Genomic DNA, 14,646 nt, shown 5'->3' on the forward strand with positions numbered 1-14,646 from the left:
TTATACTTCAGTGGGTGCTTGTGTGTGTGTGTGTGTGTGTGTGTGTGTGTGTGTGTGTGTGTGTGTGTGTGTGTGTGTGCCTAGACTAGAACAGATATAGCTACGTTAATCCTACCGTAAAACAATAAGACAAGGTACGACCTCTCCCATACTCCTAGGATGTGGGGGTGAAGCCAGAACACCCTGGAATGTCACAGACCTCCTAGGATGAGACATTCTTTCAATATGCCACCAACTATATACTTCTAAACACAAATGATTACATGCAGTATTCTACCATATGCAAACTTACACCATTAAAAGATTATACTGACTACTAAGTACAATTTTCCTACTGACAACAGCCCACTCACATCCTGGGTCATTTCACCTGAGGAAATCACATGATAGGGTGGGGCAAGGTCTCACAACCTCGGCTGGTAGTGACCCACACCTGTTTTCCCACCCACTCCATGACATGTTGGTCAGTCACAGGAGCTCGTTCAGTGAGAGACTGAGATTACCGAAAAGCACCACTGAACGACACAGGAAATCATTCCTGCCTGTGGCCATCTCCCTGTACAACACATCCACTTAACACACTGTTTGCTGCTACAACTACACATGTTTCTTTTCTAAATATTTATTTATAAGTGACTTATGTATGTATGTATGTATATATATGTATATATTGTACTATTCTTAGTTAGTGTATTGTCTGTCTTGTCTTAATGTTGGTTTAAAATGGAGCACTGTAACAAAAAATAATTTCCCCCAGGGATCAATAAAGTATTCTGATTCTGATTCTGATTCTGATTTTCACACCTTGGCTCATGTGATTAGATAGATTCATTCATTTATTTGTTCATTTCAGGCACAACAGAAATACATATATTGAACATAAAGTGCACAAAACAAAAACAAAAATTACCTGAAAAGGAGTGGGACGAAGAAAACTTATTAAATCCCACCCCTATACTCACTGATCAATAGTGGGTCAGCGACCCCCTTAGTGACTCTGCATCATTTGCTCTTAGAACTGAAGAAGCTTCTTGGATGAAACACCTTCAAGAAACTTAAAGTCCAGACCTTTTTTTACCAAGCTCCTCATATCACCATGAACCTTCAGCAGACCTACTGATCTCTAATCTAGCACATGACCTATACCAGGTTACTTCTGCAGCTTTAGTTACCATGGAGATGAGAACCGATGAGTTAAGCTGGAATGTACTCTGCTTAATACAGAGCTCAGGTGTTTGCAGGTGGCAGGAAGTCACTGAAGCATGATTTCTGCCCTCTCAGCCACACAGCATCGATTTGTAACCTTTGTTTGATTTTAACAAGTTTTCTGCATTCTCCTGATCCACACACCCTCTCACACACACAGAATAAACTGAAACAGTCAGTGACAAGTGTGAGAACATGAGTGATCAAACGTCAGTGTGAATGAGTCCTCAGAGAGCGAGAACCATCTGGAGCCTCTGTGTGTGTGAGCACTAAGGGGGCGGATCCCTTTGAGGTCCAGGTGGGAAGCTGGTCCATTTGCTGTGGGCAGCGTTTCCCTGGGGTCCTCACAAAGGCACAAAGAACAACGTGTGTGTGTCTATAAGTCCATATGTAATGTCATGTGGTCTGCTTTGTGTGTGTGTGTGTGTGTGTGTGTGTGTGTGTGTGTGTGTGTGTGTGTGTGTGTGTGTGTGTGTGTGTGTGTGTGTGATAGAGAAAGAGAGAGAGAGAGAGGAGAGAGCATCTCCCACTGAGACAATCTGTCACCCATTTCCTGCTCTCCTGTGATTGGCCAGAAGAGCTGGCTGCTGGTCAATCACAGACCGTAATTAACAAGCAAGGTGTGCGTGTGTGTTTACAGTGCAACGAGGCTGAGCATGAAAGGAAAGTTGCATAACTGTTCATTATTATTACGGCACAAACACATAGTTGTTTTGATTACACGTTTGGCATAATTTTTAATCATCTAAATGAAAACAACATGTTGCTATGGAAACATGCACACAGAGAAAGGATGTGATTGTAAACTGATTATTGGATAGATTTTGTAAAGGGCATGACCCCCCTTACACCTCAGCATCTCATGTGAAAGCTGCGACTCTGAACAGAAACATAACCTAAACTAACCTCGTATTGTGGCGATACGGTCTCTCAATCACACCACCACACAGTACTGACCCACACATACAGTTCTTACACACACACTGGACTTTCTGGACTTTGGTTTTGCACAACACTGGTCACTATATTCTTCATTTCCGGTTAATACTTGTACAGCTGCTGTTATTGTGTATATATTTATTTATATTTCTTCATACATTCTTATATAGTTCTATATTGTGTATTGTGTATTTTGTTGTACAGTTATTTTATTTTCAACTTTAATTTATATATTTTATCTTATTCTTCCCAGTTAAATTTACCCTTCATTCTAATTTGTGTTGTACAGTTATTTCATTTTTAACCTTAATTTATATTTTATTCCTTCCTAGTTAAATTTACCCTTTTTAATTTTTCATATTTATTTCCTATCTTATTCATAGCCTTTTCCTTTTTTGTTTTCTTTAGGTCACGAGCAGTTGTCCAAGCATTTCACTACATATCGTACTGTGTATGACTGTGTACGTGACAAATAAAAATTTGAATTTGAATTGGGTTATCTCAATTGTTCAGTTGTTCTCCTGACTGAAGTTTGGTCCGTGTACAGCGTCCTGCCATGCAATTGCATTTGTTCCTAACCCATCCAAACTTCAGTAACCCTACAAACGTCACTGCTGTTTAGTTTTCTGTCTTCATTTCATCTTAAATCCCTCACTCAGAACATGGTATTGTATATTATTTAATCTTAAAAAATTTTTTGGAGACCTCCCACATACCACTAGAGGGAGCCCACATACCACCAGTGTGGTATGAGTTTGAGAACCACTGCTACAGAGGTCTTAGAGAACATGAGCTCCTTCACCAGCTCCAGATAAAAACCTTCACCAACCAGGTGGGAATTATTTTTTTATAGGTCAAGACTATAGGATCCAAGGAGAGATCAAAGGTCAAAGACATGACCTCAGATATGCTGTGGTCGAGTCTCAGGGAGCTGTTTATGAAGAATGTTTACTAGTTGATGGATTGGCTGATTGATTTCATTCCAGCACATATTGAAGAAATATCCCATTTACACATATTAGAACATGATACTTGTGCTGGTGGATTATGGGAGGGTGGGGCCTTTGCTGGGTCACCTGACTGTGGGTGGGACTTCTTTGAAGCTCTTTCCTCCTTTGTTTCACTGATTAAGATAAACCTTCAGCTTTGTACCTTCATCTAGAGGAGCAGGAAAAATGTGAGCTCAGTGGGCGGGGCCTTTTCTCCATGACCTTTGAACCTGTTCTAGTTTTACTCTTTCAGACATTTTCATGATGGGGGGAGACTGAGCTCAGAATTTTATAATAAAGATGAAAACATGAAACTGTTGAACTGCTTGGTTGTTTCTGGAGTCATGGGTCAGATCTGACAGGTTGTCCTTTCTCGCTCTACTTCCTGTTTCAGAGGAAGAGTAAAGTTCACTATCAGGTGGCTGTCATCATCAACTATTTGGGCCACTGCATCTCTCTGGGAGCGCTGCTGCTTGCCTTCACGCTTTTCATGAGGCTCAGGTAATGCACCTGTTTGTCTGTGTGTACACCTGTCTGAAGACATGTCGCACGCTTGCTGTGAGGACAGCTGAAGGGTTAAGCTTCAGTTCCTGGTTCAGGTTAAAGGATCAGTTATGCGCATCCTCACAAAGAAAGGAGCACAGGTCCAGCCCCCTTGTGGACGGTGAGGGTAATGCAGGTGACTGTACCATGAAGAAGATTAAACAAACCCATGATATCCTTCCATCATCTGGACTCACCTTTACAATGACGCTCACACAAAGCTAGTTATCAACTCACTAATCCTGCACATTCACATGGAGGGCATCTGACCAATCACAAAGGGGCATTTCGTGGGTCACATGACTCTTCTTCCACAGAAAATAATCCCTGTGAGCGCAACCTGATGTTACAACATGGTGATAAAAAAAATCTCTAAAGAACAGCGAAGTATGCAAATAAAATGCAACATTGTAGTAAAAAGGGTGAGATACGTGCCACAGAAAATTCTTAATCAATTTAGTGCACGCAAACATTTGAATTCCAGGTGATAGTTTATTACTGAGCACGCTCAGTGCTGCTGTTTGTTTCCAAGGTGATGGCTGGAACCACTGAAACATTGTAGCTTCCTGTCCCACAGCCCGATGAAGGAGGCGTGGAAATCAGATCAGAGTGAATGAATATGATTGGCCGATCAGGTGTTCAGGTGTGTGTTCCATGTTTCCAGCAGAGTGGCGAGACTCAGCATCATGTCTGAATGAAGCAGAACACCACATGCACATCCTGTGACAACACCATTATCGACCATAAATCGACAGTGCGTCTTAAGTATGAATTCTGGTTGTGCTTACTGACCTCAAACCAATTTTATGTGGTACACGGCGCTCAAAAATCTGTCAAGAAATGTTTTAATATGACTTTGGTAAGCTACAAAGCCGCACCGCTTGATGGATTGTCGGAGCATCACGGCTACCATAGTCAGGAGCCTCGTGGAGTGATACGTACTGTGCTTCAACGTAATATTATGGTGTGTGTATAAGGACCTGGCACACCTGGAACACCTAGCTGTTAGGATGCTACATGCTTATGAAGTAGATTTCAGACTTAAGGCTATCAGTCACTTTTTGTTTCGCTTAATGCACCTTATGTATGAAAATAGATCCGTTCATTGATACTGCACCTTATAGTCTGAAAAATATGGAAACTGAGAACATTACCTGCTCTGGACACTTTGAGTTTTTATTGCTGCTGTTCAAGGTTTGAAGCTAGATGTGATGACTGAATTCAGACCTCAGGTCAGCAGGTACAGTGCACTGGTCCTGTTTAAGGATAGGATATTAGAGAGAAAAAAACTGTTGTAAATTTGTTTGCTGACAACAGACAAAAACCTATAGAATAAAAATCAATATGTTTATTATTTACTGATCATCAGGGAAGCACAAAGACAGTGCACTGTAATGAGGGGTTTTCCAGGAATGATGATGCTATTTTCTGGCGATCTGATTGGTCTATAGGTGGCGATGTCATACCAATTGATCTGTAATCTGGAACCTAAGCAGGTCTAGAGAAGGTTGGAGTCACAGCACATGTTACCATGGCAGTTTTTCCCAGTAAGTAATAAACTACCTACAGAAAGCCCAGGTTAACCCTGAAGTTATCTGGATAAGCCAAAACCCAGCTTATCTGTATCTATATATCTATATCTGTAATACAGACCTCTGAAGCTGTGATCCAGTAATTAATTACTAAGTAAAACAAGATCAGAATTAATCTGTGCGAACGAAGATGTATAAATCCTGGCAATCCCTCCTGCACTTAACAGCGTACACTATGTTACTCTGTGTCGGGGGACCCGATCCTTTGGGTGGTCTAATGTTTTGGCGCAGCGTGTTTTGGGGTTTAAAAGCCACAGAGACCCAGTGTTTAGAGAAAATGTGTCTCAGCTGCTCCGATACTCCTGACACGTACGGGATCACTACAGGTTTTCGATTAGGCAGCGGTTGTCCTTCTCTCCTGGAGCTTTCTTTAGGAGCCTTCCCAGCTTTGACAAAAATCCAGCTGGGATAACCACATTTACTCAGGGCCTTCTTGATGTGCTGTCCTTCTGCTTCCCTGGCCGCTGTGTCTGTGGGGATGGTGTTCGCTCTGCGTTAGGCGATATGTAAAACGGCAATCGTCAGTCCAATAATTGTCGATGTAATGTAATAATAATGTGTATGTTTTAGTCCCCATAGGGAAATAGTTCCTCTGCATTTAACCCATTCACCCAGTGAAGCAGTGGGCAGCCACTAATGCAGCGCCCGGGGAGCAGTGTGTAGGGACGGTACCTTGCTCAGGGGTACCTCAGGGTAGCCGTTCAGTGGAGTCGAACCCCCGACCTTCCGATCATGGGGCCACCACTCTACCTACTGAGCTATCCCTGCCCCATCCCTGTGGTGACTTTTTGATGGGCGGAGCAATGTAATCATACATGTTTACAACACAGAAGTTCAAACATGGACGAACTAATTTCCCCCAAGAAATTAGGGCTGTCAGCGTTAATGCGGTCATCACGATTAACGCGATTAAAATTTGTAACGCTCTCAACCCATCTGAAGCGCAGAATGAACAAACTTTGGACAAACTGCCTGGAATACGTTGGCAGAGACATTTCAGGGATTGTAGCTCAGTCCGGTCCTGATAGGTTAGTTGTTAATCGTCTTTGTCATAATGACGGCGCGTTAACGCTGACAGCACTAAAAGAATATTCACATTCACTAACCACTCCCTTGGTAACGATGAGCAATGAGGGATGAGGAAGTGTGATTAGTGCTGCGGTTTGGGGAAGGCCTTGAAGGGGGACTGGCGATGGCTCTCGGGCCGGGCTGAACCCCCTGTACTAACGAGAAATAAAGGGAGGCAAGGAAGAGAGGAGAGGACAGGAGAAGAGAGAAAAAAAGGGGGGGCAGGGTGGGGCATGAAAATGAGATCAGCGTTTCTTCTCTTCACATTGGAGAAGGGAGGCTTTTATAGGCTGAGGCCAGAGGGGGCGTGAAGGAGGAGTGGTCCCGCTCATGAAATTCAGATGATATCTCCACTAAAGTCGCTTATTTTGGATGAAAGAGGTAAACCTAAGGATGTAACCAAAGCAGTGTGCCACTTGTGCAGACGTATAGTGCGAGCAAAGTTCTCAAAGGCGGCTAACTGGCATGAGCATGTACGTGTTCACCATCCGGCTGAGTATCAGCAGCTTCTGCAGCTCTGTCAACAAGCGTTTGGGCGCTCTCTGAGGAGGGGGCTGTTACAACAGCGCTATCATTGTTTTTTCTGTTGACTGGATCTATTATCGCCATCATTCTTAGCAAACGTACTCATGGGCAAATAAACAAATGAATCGCTGATGGGCTCAGCCTTTTGACGATAGTTGATATAGTCATCCTATCGCCCAACCCTACTCTGCATTGTAGCGTCCTGGTGACACCCAGTTTGTGCTCCAGTAGATGATTATTAATAACAAAGTGATTCTGTTCCCATTCAGACCGCGCAATATCACCCAACAGTTTTTCATCACGTTCGTTTCATCTCCCCGTCATATGCTACTACTCTCTTTTATTCATTGGCACAATACTATGCCACTTTTAGAATCACCTGCACTGATAGCTAAGCTGTTTATTTTTCAGGATATAGTTATATTGTTACTTCATTAGAGTTATTTAATATTATATTTGCACTACCCTACAGTATATTACTGTATACTAGTATTGTATATATTGTATATCTTATTCCTCCGTTCCTCTGTCTCTCTTGCTGCATTGAGCATGTGTATGACATAAAAATTTCCCTCGGGATAAAGAAAGTTCTTCTTATATTATGATGAGAGTCAAACCTTAAATACTGATCTGTATGTGTCGGTTTACGGTACACATCAGCTTTTAGATGTCCCCCATTACTGATGGAGATCTCACAGTCTAAGAAGGCTAACCTGCCACTTTGATGTGTCGGTCCACTGAGTGAATGTGATCCGTGAAATGTGAAACGTCCTGAGATTTGATTTTCACCCAGGTGTCATCCATATACCTGAACCAATGACTTGTTCCAGAGTAGGATAGCAAAGCCCTCTTTTCCACTTCTTCCATGTACTAGTTGGCCACTCTTGATAGTCCAGGGTCTATCGAGCAGTTTCAGTAGAATGAGCTTGTGAAATGAATGGACCCCACGCAGCCTCAGGTGACAGTTTTGTCATGTTTTGTTTGCACAACACGTCCTTTCTTTTTCCTTAGGTTGGGAAGTTGGCTTTTCAGCTGCTTCTCCACTCCACACTCAGCTCCTCTCTCGAGCCCCAGCATCACTGAAATAGTCTGATTACTGAGTGGCAGCAGCTGTCCTGCCAGCCACCCTGGCACTGCATCGGAGCCAGATACCACAGCCCTGCCACAGAGCTCTGCAAAAGCCAGGCTGGAAGATAGAGGCACATTATAAGACAGTTGTAAATAACTAGTTTCCTCCACCTGTGTTTGGTGTGCAGCACACCTGCACCGTCGTGTATGCTCCCAGCGTCATGTAGCTTTGACATGATTCAGGTCCTCGCAGACGGGAGAGTTTTTCAACGTTAGAAATAAGATAAGATAAGATAGAACTTTATTAATCCCTCGGGTGGGTTCCTCTGGGAAATTCGATTTCCAAAAAAGCACAGCACCGACAGAAGTTACAGAGTTATACACACACACATATATATAAATACAGAGACAATATAAATAAAATATACGAAGGGGATAAATAGAATAAATAGGAATAAAAATAAAAATAAAAAATGACACCCTCAGGATGTGATTGATGTTCAGACCCTGATCTTCAGCCTGACCTATTAAACTGAACCATTTCAGCCGTTTTCCTTCTCAGCCTCTGATTGGCAAGCTCAGTTTACCTGATGGTCTTTCAGACTTCAGTTTGAACCCCCTGTGGCGAACCTGAACAATGAGCCGAAGCTTGCTGTTCTCGGCCATCGCCCTTCCTCCACTATGTCTACACTTCACGTTGGTGCTTCAGACCCTTCTTCGTCTTCTCTTCTGCATCACACAGGTTGGTTTTGTTTTCATGGGTCCACCGTTCCAGAGCTTGCTGCCTGGTCTACTTTGTCAAGTCTGATTTTTCTGTTCCTGAGCCTGATTGATGCTTTGAAGCTTCTGGATTTTCTCTGTGATTCTTAACTTGGTGAACAGCTGGGAAACACGGCATCTTCCTCCAGGAGAGTCTTCCTCACTTGACTGAATGTTGTCCTTGACAAACTGCTCAGCATTCTCGCTGATATGCTCGTTTCTTCAGCCCAATGATGACCTCCTTCACACAGCTCCTCTCCTCTTTGAAGCCGGTCACGATTTCTGATGAACGAAATGCTAATTTAACACTTGACTCTAAATTAGTCCTGAGAGTAATGAGAAAGCAGGCTGACTTGGACTCGCAAGTGCTTATTGGCTGATAGTTCTTTATTTATCAAAATGATGCGAATGAAAACAAGCTTTAAAACAAACTGAAAGCTCTCCAATTAAAACATGAGAGGGTGATGCAGGGATGGTGATTGCTGTTAAATATTCCGTCATAATGTTTAAATAAAACAAATTGAAGCCTGTTAAAATGTAATGTACTAAAACCACCAGAAGGTGGCAGCAATGATCTGAAAGGTGTTTCCTGATGCTGCTCTGAAAAAGTCTGATGTTGTGAGATTAGCTGCTCACAAACAGGACAAATGCACAAACACAAAGGTGACCAAAAAGGCGAACATGATGAAATCCAGTTTAAACGACTGAGCGCAGCAGGAACAAGCTGCGGAAAGTTCAGTCCTGAAAAGCTCACCTGACTGTATAGTGTGGAGGTGTTTAAGGAGGAGGCAATCAGTTCAAGTCTGTGTGTTTCAGGAGCATTCGCTGTTTGAGGAACATCATCCACTGGAACCTGATCTCCGCCTTCATCCTGAGGAACGCCACCTGGTTCATCGTCCAGCTAACAATGAATCCCGCTGTTACCGAGAGAAACCAGGTGCTCACGCATTCACACGCACAGACACATACTGACAAACACACTGATGCTGACCGTGACGCTGACTCTGGCCTCTGCAGGTGTGGTGCAGGCTGGTGACGGCAGGTTATAACTACTTCCATGTGACCAACTTCTTCTGGATGTTTGGTGAAGGCTGTTACCTCCACACTGCCGTCGTTCTCACCTACTCAACCGATAAACTCAGGAAGTGGATGTTCATCTGCATCGGGTGGGGTCAGTCCATCTGTCCCCCTTTCTGTCTGTCTACCTGTCCTCCTGTCCCTCTCTCTGCTCACCCGTCTCCCTCTCTGTCTGTCTGCAGGTATTCCATTCCCCATCATCGTGGCGTGGGCTTTTGGGAAGCTGTACTACGACAATGAGAAGTAGGTCATGTGACCAGATAAGACTTCTGCTAAATATAATGTGTTGCAATATTGAACGTGAGGAGTCATGTGACTGTGTTTTGATTGACAGGTGCTGGTTTGGAAAGAGGGCGGGAGTTTATACAGACTACATTTACCAAGGCCCCATGATCCTGGTCCTGCTGGTAGGAGCACAGCCAGTCCACCTTAAAAACACTACAGTCCTCCTTAAACACAGCCAGTCCATCTTAAATTCTGTCAGAGACTGATGCTGATGTTTTGGAGATTCCTTTGACCAGCAAGTGGTGCCGAAGCCTCCATCAGACAGTAGAAACCAGTAAAATCCCATAAAGTCTATAAATATCAGATTTGTTACAGACAGCTGAGAGGATGATTTATCGAGAGAGGAAGAGGAGTGAGATGGTCTGGTTTAACGTGAGAAGACACGTCAGCTGACAAGCTGTCATGTGATGTGGTCTCTGAAACCTGCTAACCTGATCAGACTCAGAGATGTACACACACTGTGAAGTCACATGTGTGTGAGAAACACCTGCACAGGTAACTTGGCTCATAGTCCAGCTGTGTATAAACCTGGAAGTCTTCTTCTCCTCAGATTAACTTCGTCTTCCTGTTCAACATCGTCCGGATCCTGATGACCAAACTCAGGGCATCAACAACCTCAGAAACCATTCAATACAGGTAGAAACACACCTGTAAATAGGAAGAGCGTGACAGCTGAGCTGGGTTTGTGATTGATTGATCAGAAATAAGTCATTGGTTTGGTCTTACAGACAGATGAGAGCAGGTGTGATGTACAGGTGATAGTTAGCTGTCGCCTCACCTTTGCATGTCTCTTTGGAGGTCATCAAACACTCACACTGGCCGTGTCTTTACGGTCTGTCTTCACTGATGTTTATGCAGCTCCTCACATAAACCAGCTTATTTTCCCCTCTTGCTGCATGAGCCTGTTTGCTGAAGGTAAAGAATGCCTGTGTGGGTTAATGTGCTTCTCTGGTGCTGCAGGAAGGCGGTGAAGGCGACGCTGGTGCTGCTGCCTCTGTTAGGAATCACCTACATGCTTTTCTTTGTGAACCCCGGAGGAGAGGACGAGGTCGCTCGGATCGTCTTCATCTACTTCAACTCCATCCTTGAGTCCTTCCAGGTTCAGACTGCCACCCACACCAGAGGGAGCCTAACACAGTTTAATCGATTATCAGAGAGCCTCGGTGTGGTCACTGAGCACTAATACATGAGCTGTTGCTGTCAGACCAGGTTCAGCTTACTAAATCCAGTTTACTATGCTGGTCTCAGTCCAAGACTAAATTGGCCGAGCTTTCTTAGCTCAGTTTACACAGACTGATCTAAAAAGAATCATAAACCTTTAGCTTAGCTATTAGCCAGAACGTTGATGGACACATCCTTTGATGATGTCACTTCTAGGCTGGACTCTTGTAGCTCCTCCGCCCATCAGTCGCTGTTGGCTAACTTGTCGACTCTCTGTGTCCCTGCAGGGCTTTTTCGTCTCTGTGTTTTACTGCTTCCTGAATAGCGAGGTTTGTCATGTTAATCAGGATTCCTCTTGGTTTCACATCATGTATGAATCGTATTTACATGACCGTTCTGATGTCTCTGTTTACCCGTTTACATATCTAGGTGCGCTCCGCGGTCAGGAAGCGTTGGATTCGTTGGCAGGACCGTCACTCCATCCGGAGCCGTGTCATACGTGCCACGTCACTGCCCACCTCACCGAGCAGAGTGTCCTTCCACAGCATCAAACAGTCCTCAAACCTCTGACAGACCTGAACTCACCCAATGGCGGTCTGAGATGTGATTCTCGTTGGCCAATCTGAGCTCTTATGATGCATGAGGACCAGACAGTTAGAGGGGGGGGGGCTCTGTGTGGCCCCGCCTCTCTTCACCCTCACTAGACTCTCTGTCTCTGGACTCAACCAATCAGCTGCTTCATATGTTGCACTGAGCAGTAGGGATGGGTATTGATAAGATTTTCACGATTCCGATTCCATTTTCGATTCTGTTTAACGATTCGATTCTTTATCGATTCTTTTTAAAAAAGGAGAACACTAAGGTCAACTAGCTTAGAACTTTGTTTTATATCTTCTCTTTGAACAAGATAGAAATTTAGGAGTAACATGGCCTTACAAACCCAACAGTGAGATCTTAGATCCAGCCTACGGCTCTTCAATGGGGTGTCACAGGGTCCCCAGGAAAAAAATTGTAAATGTAAAATAATAAAATAAATATTCTTCTGTAGCAATAACAAAGTGTAACATAAATTATTCTGTAGCAATTACACAAGAATATCCAGTAATGTCCCTGCCTACAATTAAACACATTCACTTACTGAAAATCATCTGCTGTGGCAAACGGGCCTTTCAAGCCTTTGACCACAAACTGAGTCTCTGCTCGGTGACATTCGTCTATCCTGGCCTGAAAGGAGACGCTGCCGCTAGACTGCAGCGAGAACTGCCAGCATCTGAGCCAGACTCTGTCTGCCTCTCTCATCATGGTCACTAAATGCACAGTAATGGCAGGTTTTGTAATAAGGCAGATCACGCTAACATAATATGCACTGTTAGTTGATTATTTACCTGCCGCATTAACGGGAGAGGACGTGCAAACGTTACCGCTGCTGCTGGGTTGAGATTCACGAGTCCGGAGCGGAATTAAAAACACGACATTCATTTAAGGTCATCGTGTGTTTTGTGAGCAAATGCTTTTGCATATTCGTAGTGTTTCCTCCCTTAAATGAAATATCTACTTTGCAAATATTGCAAGTTGCCCTGTTGTCATCCGTTCTCGTAAAGTATAATCAAACTTTTGAGCGTTTAAGCTGCCGTGTTTCCTGCCAGGTAAATGACGCTCCGCAACGTGGTGACGTCATTCGGGGCGACTGGAATCAATAAGGGAATCGTTTGCAAAAATGGCAAACAATTCCAAGGAACTGAAACAGGGGGAACCGGTTCTCAACAAGAACCGGGTTTCGATACCCATCCCTACTGAGCAGCCAGACTGCATTTTATAATCGGTTTAGTGGTTTATTGATCAGTGTTTTATTTATCAGCTATTACTGTATGTATTACTGATCACCAGCTTTCTGCTCTTCACACACACGCACACTGATCATCACAGATTCAGAGGTGTGTGGTGAGAAACCTAACCCTAACTTAGACTGTCTGATAACCCTGACCCAGTACTCACTCTTTACTGCCTGGACGTCAGCTTCCTGCTCTACTTCCTCTGGTGAACATTTATTCAGATTAAATCTTCGGGCAAGTGGATTAAGGATTTGTACCATTTCCACCAGTGGCAGGAAAGTAAAGCTGGATTATCAGCAGGTTTTATTTTGCATCAGATGGAGTCGTTATAGCCACAAGAACGTCTGCTTGATGTTTGGTGTGAGTGCTCCGCCACAGAGACACTGCTGAAGACACACAGCAGCAGATCCAGGAGTGTGTGTGTGTGTGTGCACGTGTGTGTACGTGTGTTTGTGCATGCAGTTTAATAAATTAACCCAAGCTTAACTTGCTGTGAAAGGGGCGGAGTTTACATCATGTGACCAATCAGAAACATGGACAGATCAGCAAACTGATCTCTGTTTATTTCCTTCATGAACAAATGGAAAAGAGGCCGTTTATACAATGATTTCCACCTGCAATCCCTGGCCAGGTAAAAATACGTGACACACACAAGTTGACACACAAGCCACCACGGCGAGTGGACTATGGAACGCCAGGACTGCCATAATGAATTAATTAAATACACCATTAAATAATTAATTAAATGTGTCAATAATTAATTAAAATTGGAATTAATTAATTAAATAAATAGTTATGACACATGTAATTAATTAATTATTGACACATTTAATTAATTATTGACACATTTAATTAATTATTGACACATTTAATTAATTATTGACACATTTAATTAATGATTTATGTATTTCACATGTTAATTAATTATTGACACATTTAATTAATGATTTATGTATTTCACATGTTAATTAATTATTGACACATTTAATTAATTATTGACACATTTAATTAATTATTTAATGATATATTTATTTATTTCATTTTGGCAGTCCTGGTGCCTGGTTCTCATCATGAAATAATTTTATCTGTCAGCCTCACCCATCAAACTCAGGGGGCGGGGTTAACGCTGCCCATGCAGCTTCTCTAACATTTGATTGGTTGCCGTGCAAAGTAAGTCAAAACAGGTCGATCCTAGATAATCGATTGCTTGTGTAGACTTGGGGCAGCCAGGTATCCCAGAATGCAGATCAAATCACAGGCAGCAATGGTGGTGGTGTAGTTTTAAAATACCCCGTTTTTCTGTCACCAGCTACACTTTTAACAGTGTTTTAGCCGCGAATGTCGCGCCGTATGTCTGGTCAGGTTGTCAACATAGAACATGTTTGCAAAAGTGCTCAGATGTTGTCAGAGATTTCACTAGCTCTGCTAACAGTTAGCATGCAGAGCGCACCGAGGGGGTTACGTTAACCGGTTTGTTTACATATTCCACTCTCCGTGTTCCACATGTTGCATTCGCAGATTCTCATTTTCACCGAACGATCGTCTCTTTCCGCCTGGTCTTGTGTCTCTGTGCTTCTGTAACATAAAGAACGAGCTGACATT

General features: G+C 43.3%; 1 protein-coding gene across 1 annotated transcript in view; it reads left to right on the forward strand.

The window, feature by feature from the left end:
* Window positions 1-12,270, forward strand: part of crhr1 (corticotropin releasing hormone receptor 1) — a 36,195-nt gene extending 23,925 nt beyond the window's left edge. The window contains exons 6-14 of the mRNA XM_086290425.1: window positions 3,529-3,635; window positions 9,506-9,626; window positions 9,707-9,860; window positions 9,949-10,009; window positions 10,101-10,173; window positions 10,602-10,687; window positions 11,012-11,150; window positions 11,500-11,541; window positions 11,642-12,270. Coding sequence (XP_086146551.1) covers window positions 3,529-3,635; window positions 9,506-9,626; window positions 9,707-9,860; window positions 9,949-10,009; window positions 10,101-10,173; window positions 10,602-10,687; window positions 11,012-11,150; window positions 11,500-11,541; window positions 11,642-11,782 — 924 coding nt within the window. The 3' untranslated portion in view covers window positions 11,783-12,270. The remainder of the gene's footprint in view (window positions 1-3,528; window positions 3,636-9,505; window positions 9,627-9,706; window positions 9,861-9,948; window positions 10,010-10,100; window positions 10,174-10,601; window positions 10,688-11,011; window positions 11,151-11,499; window positions 11,542-11,641) is intronic.
* The last annotated feature ends 2,376 nt before the right edge of the window (window positions 12,271-14,646 follow it).

Source organism: Aulonocara sp. 'chitande type north' Nkhata Bay, linkage group LG4 (genome assembly GCF_057382095.1).
Source record: "Aulonocara sp. 'chitande type north' Nkhata Bay isolate Kocher_YH1m ecotype deep benthic linkage group LG4, A_spYH_male_GT1.1, whole genome shotgun sequence".
NCBI lineage: Eukaryota > Metazoa > Chordata > Actinopteri > Cichliformes > Cichlidae > Aulonocara > Aulonocara sp. 'chitande type north' Nkhata Bay.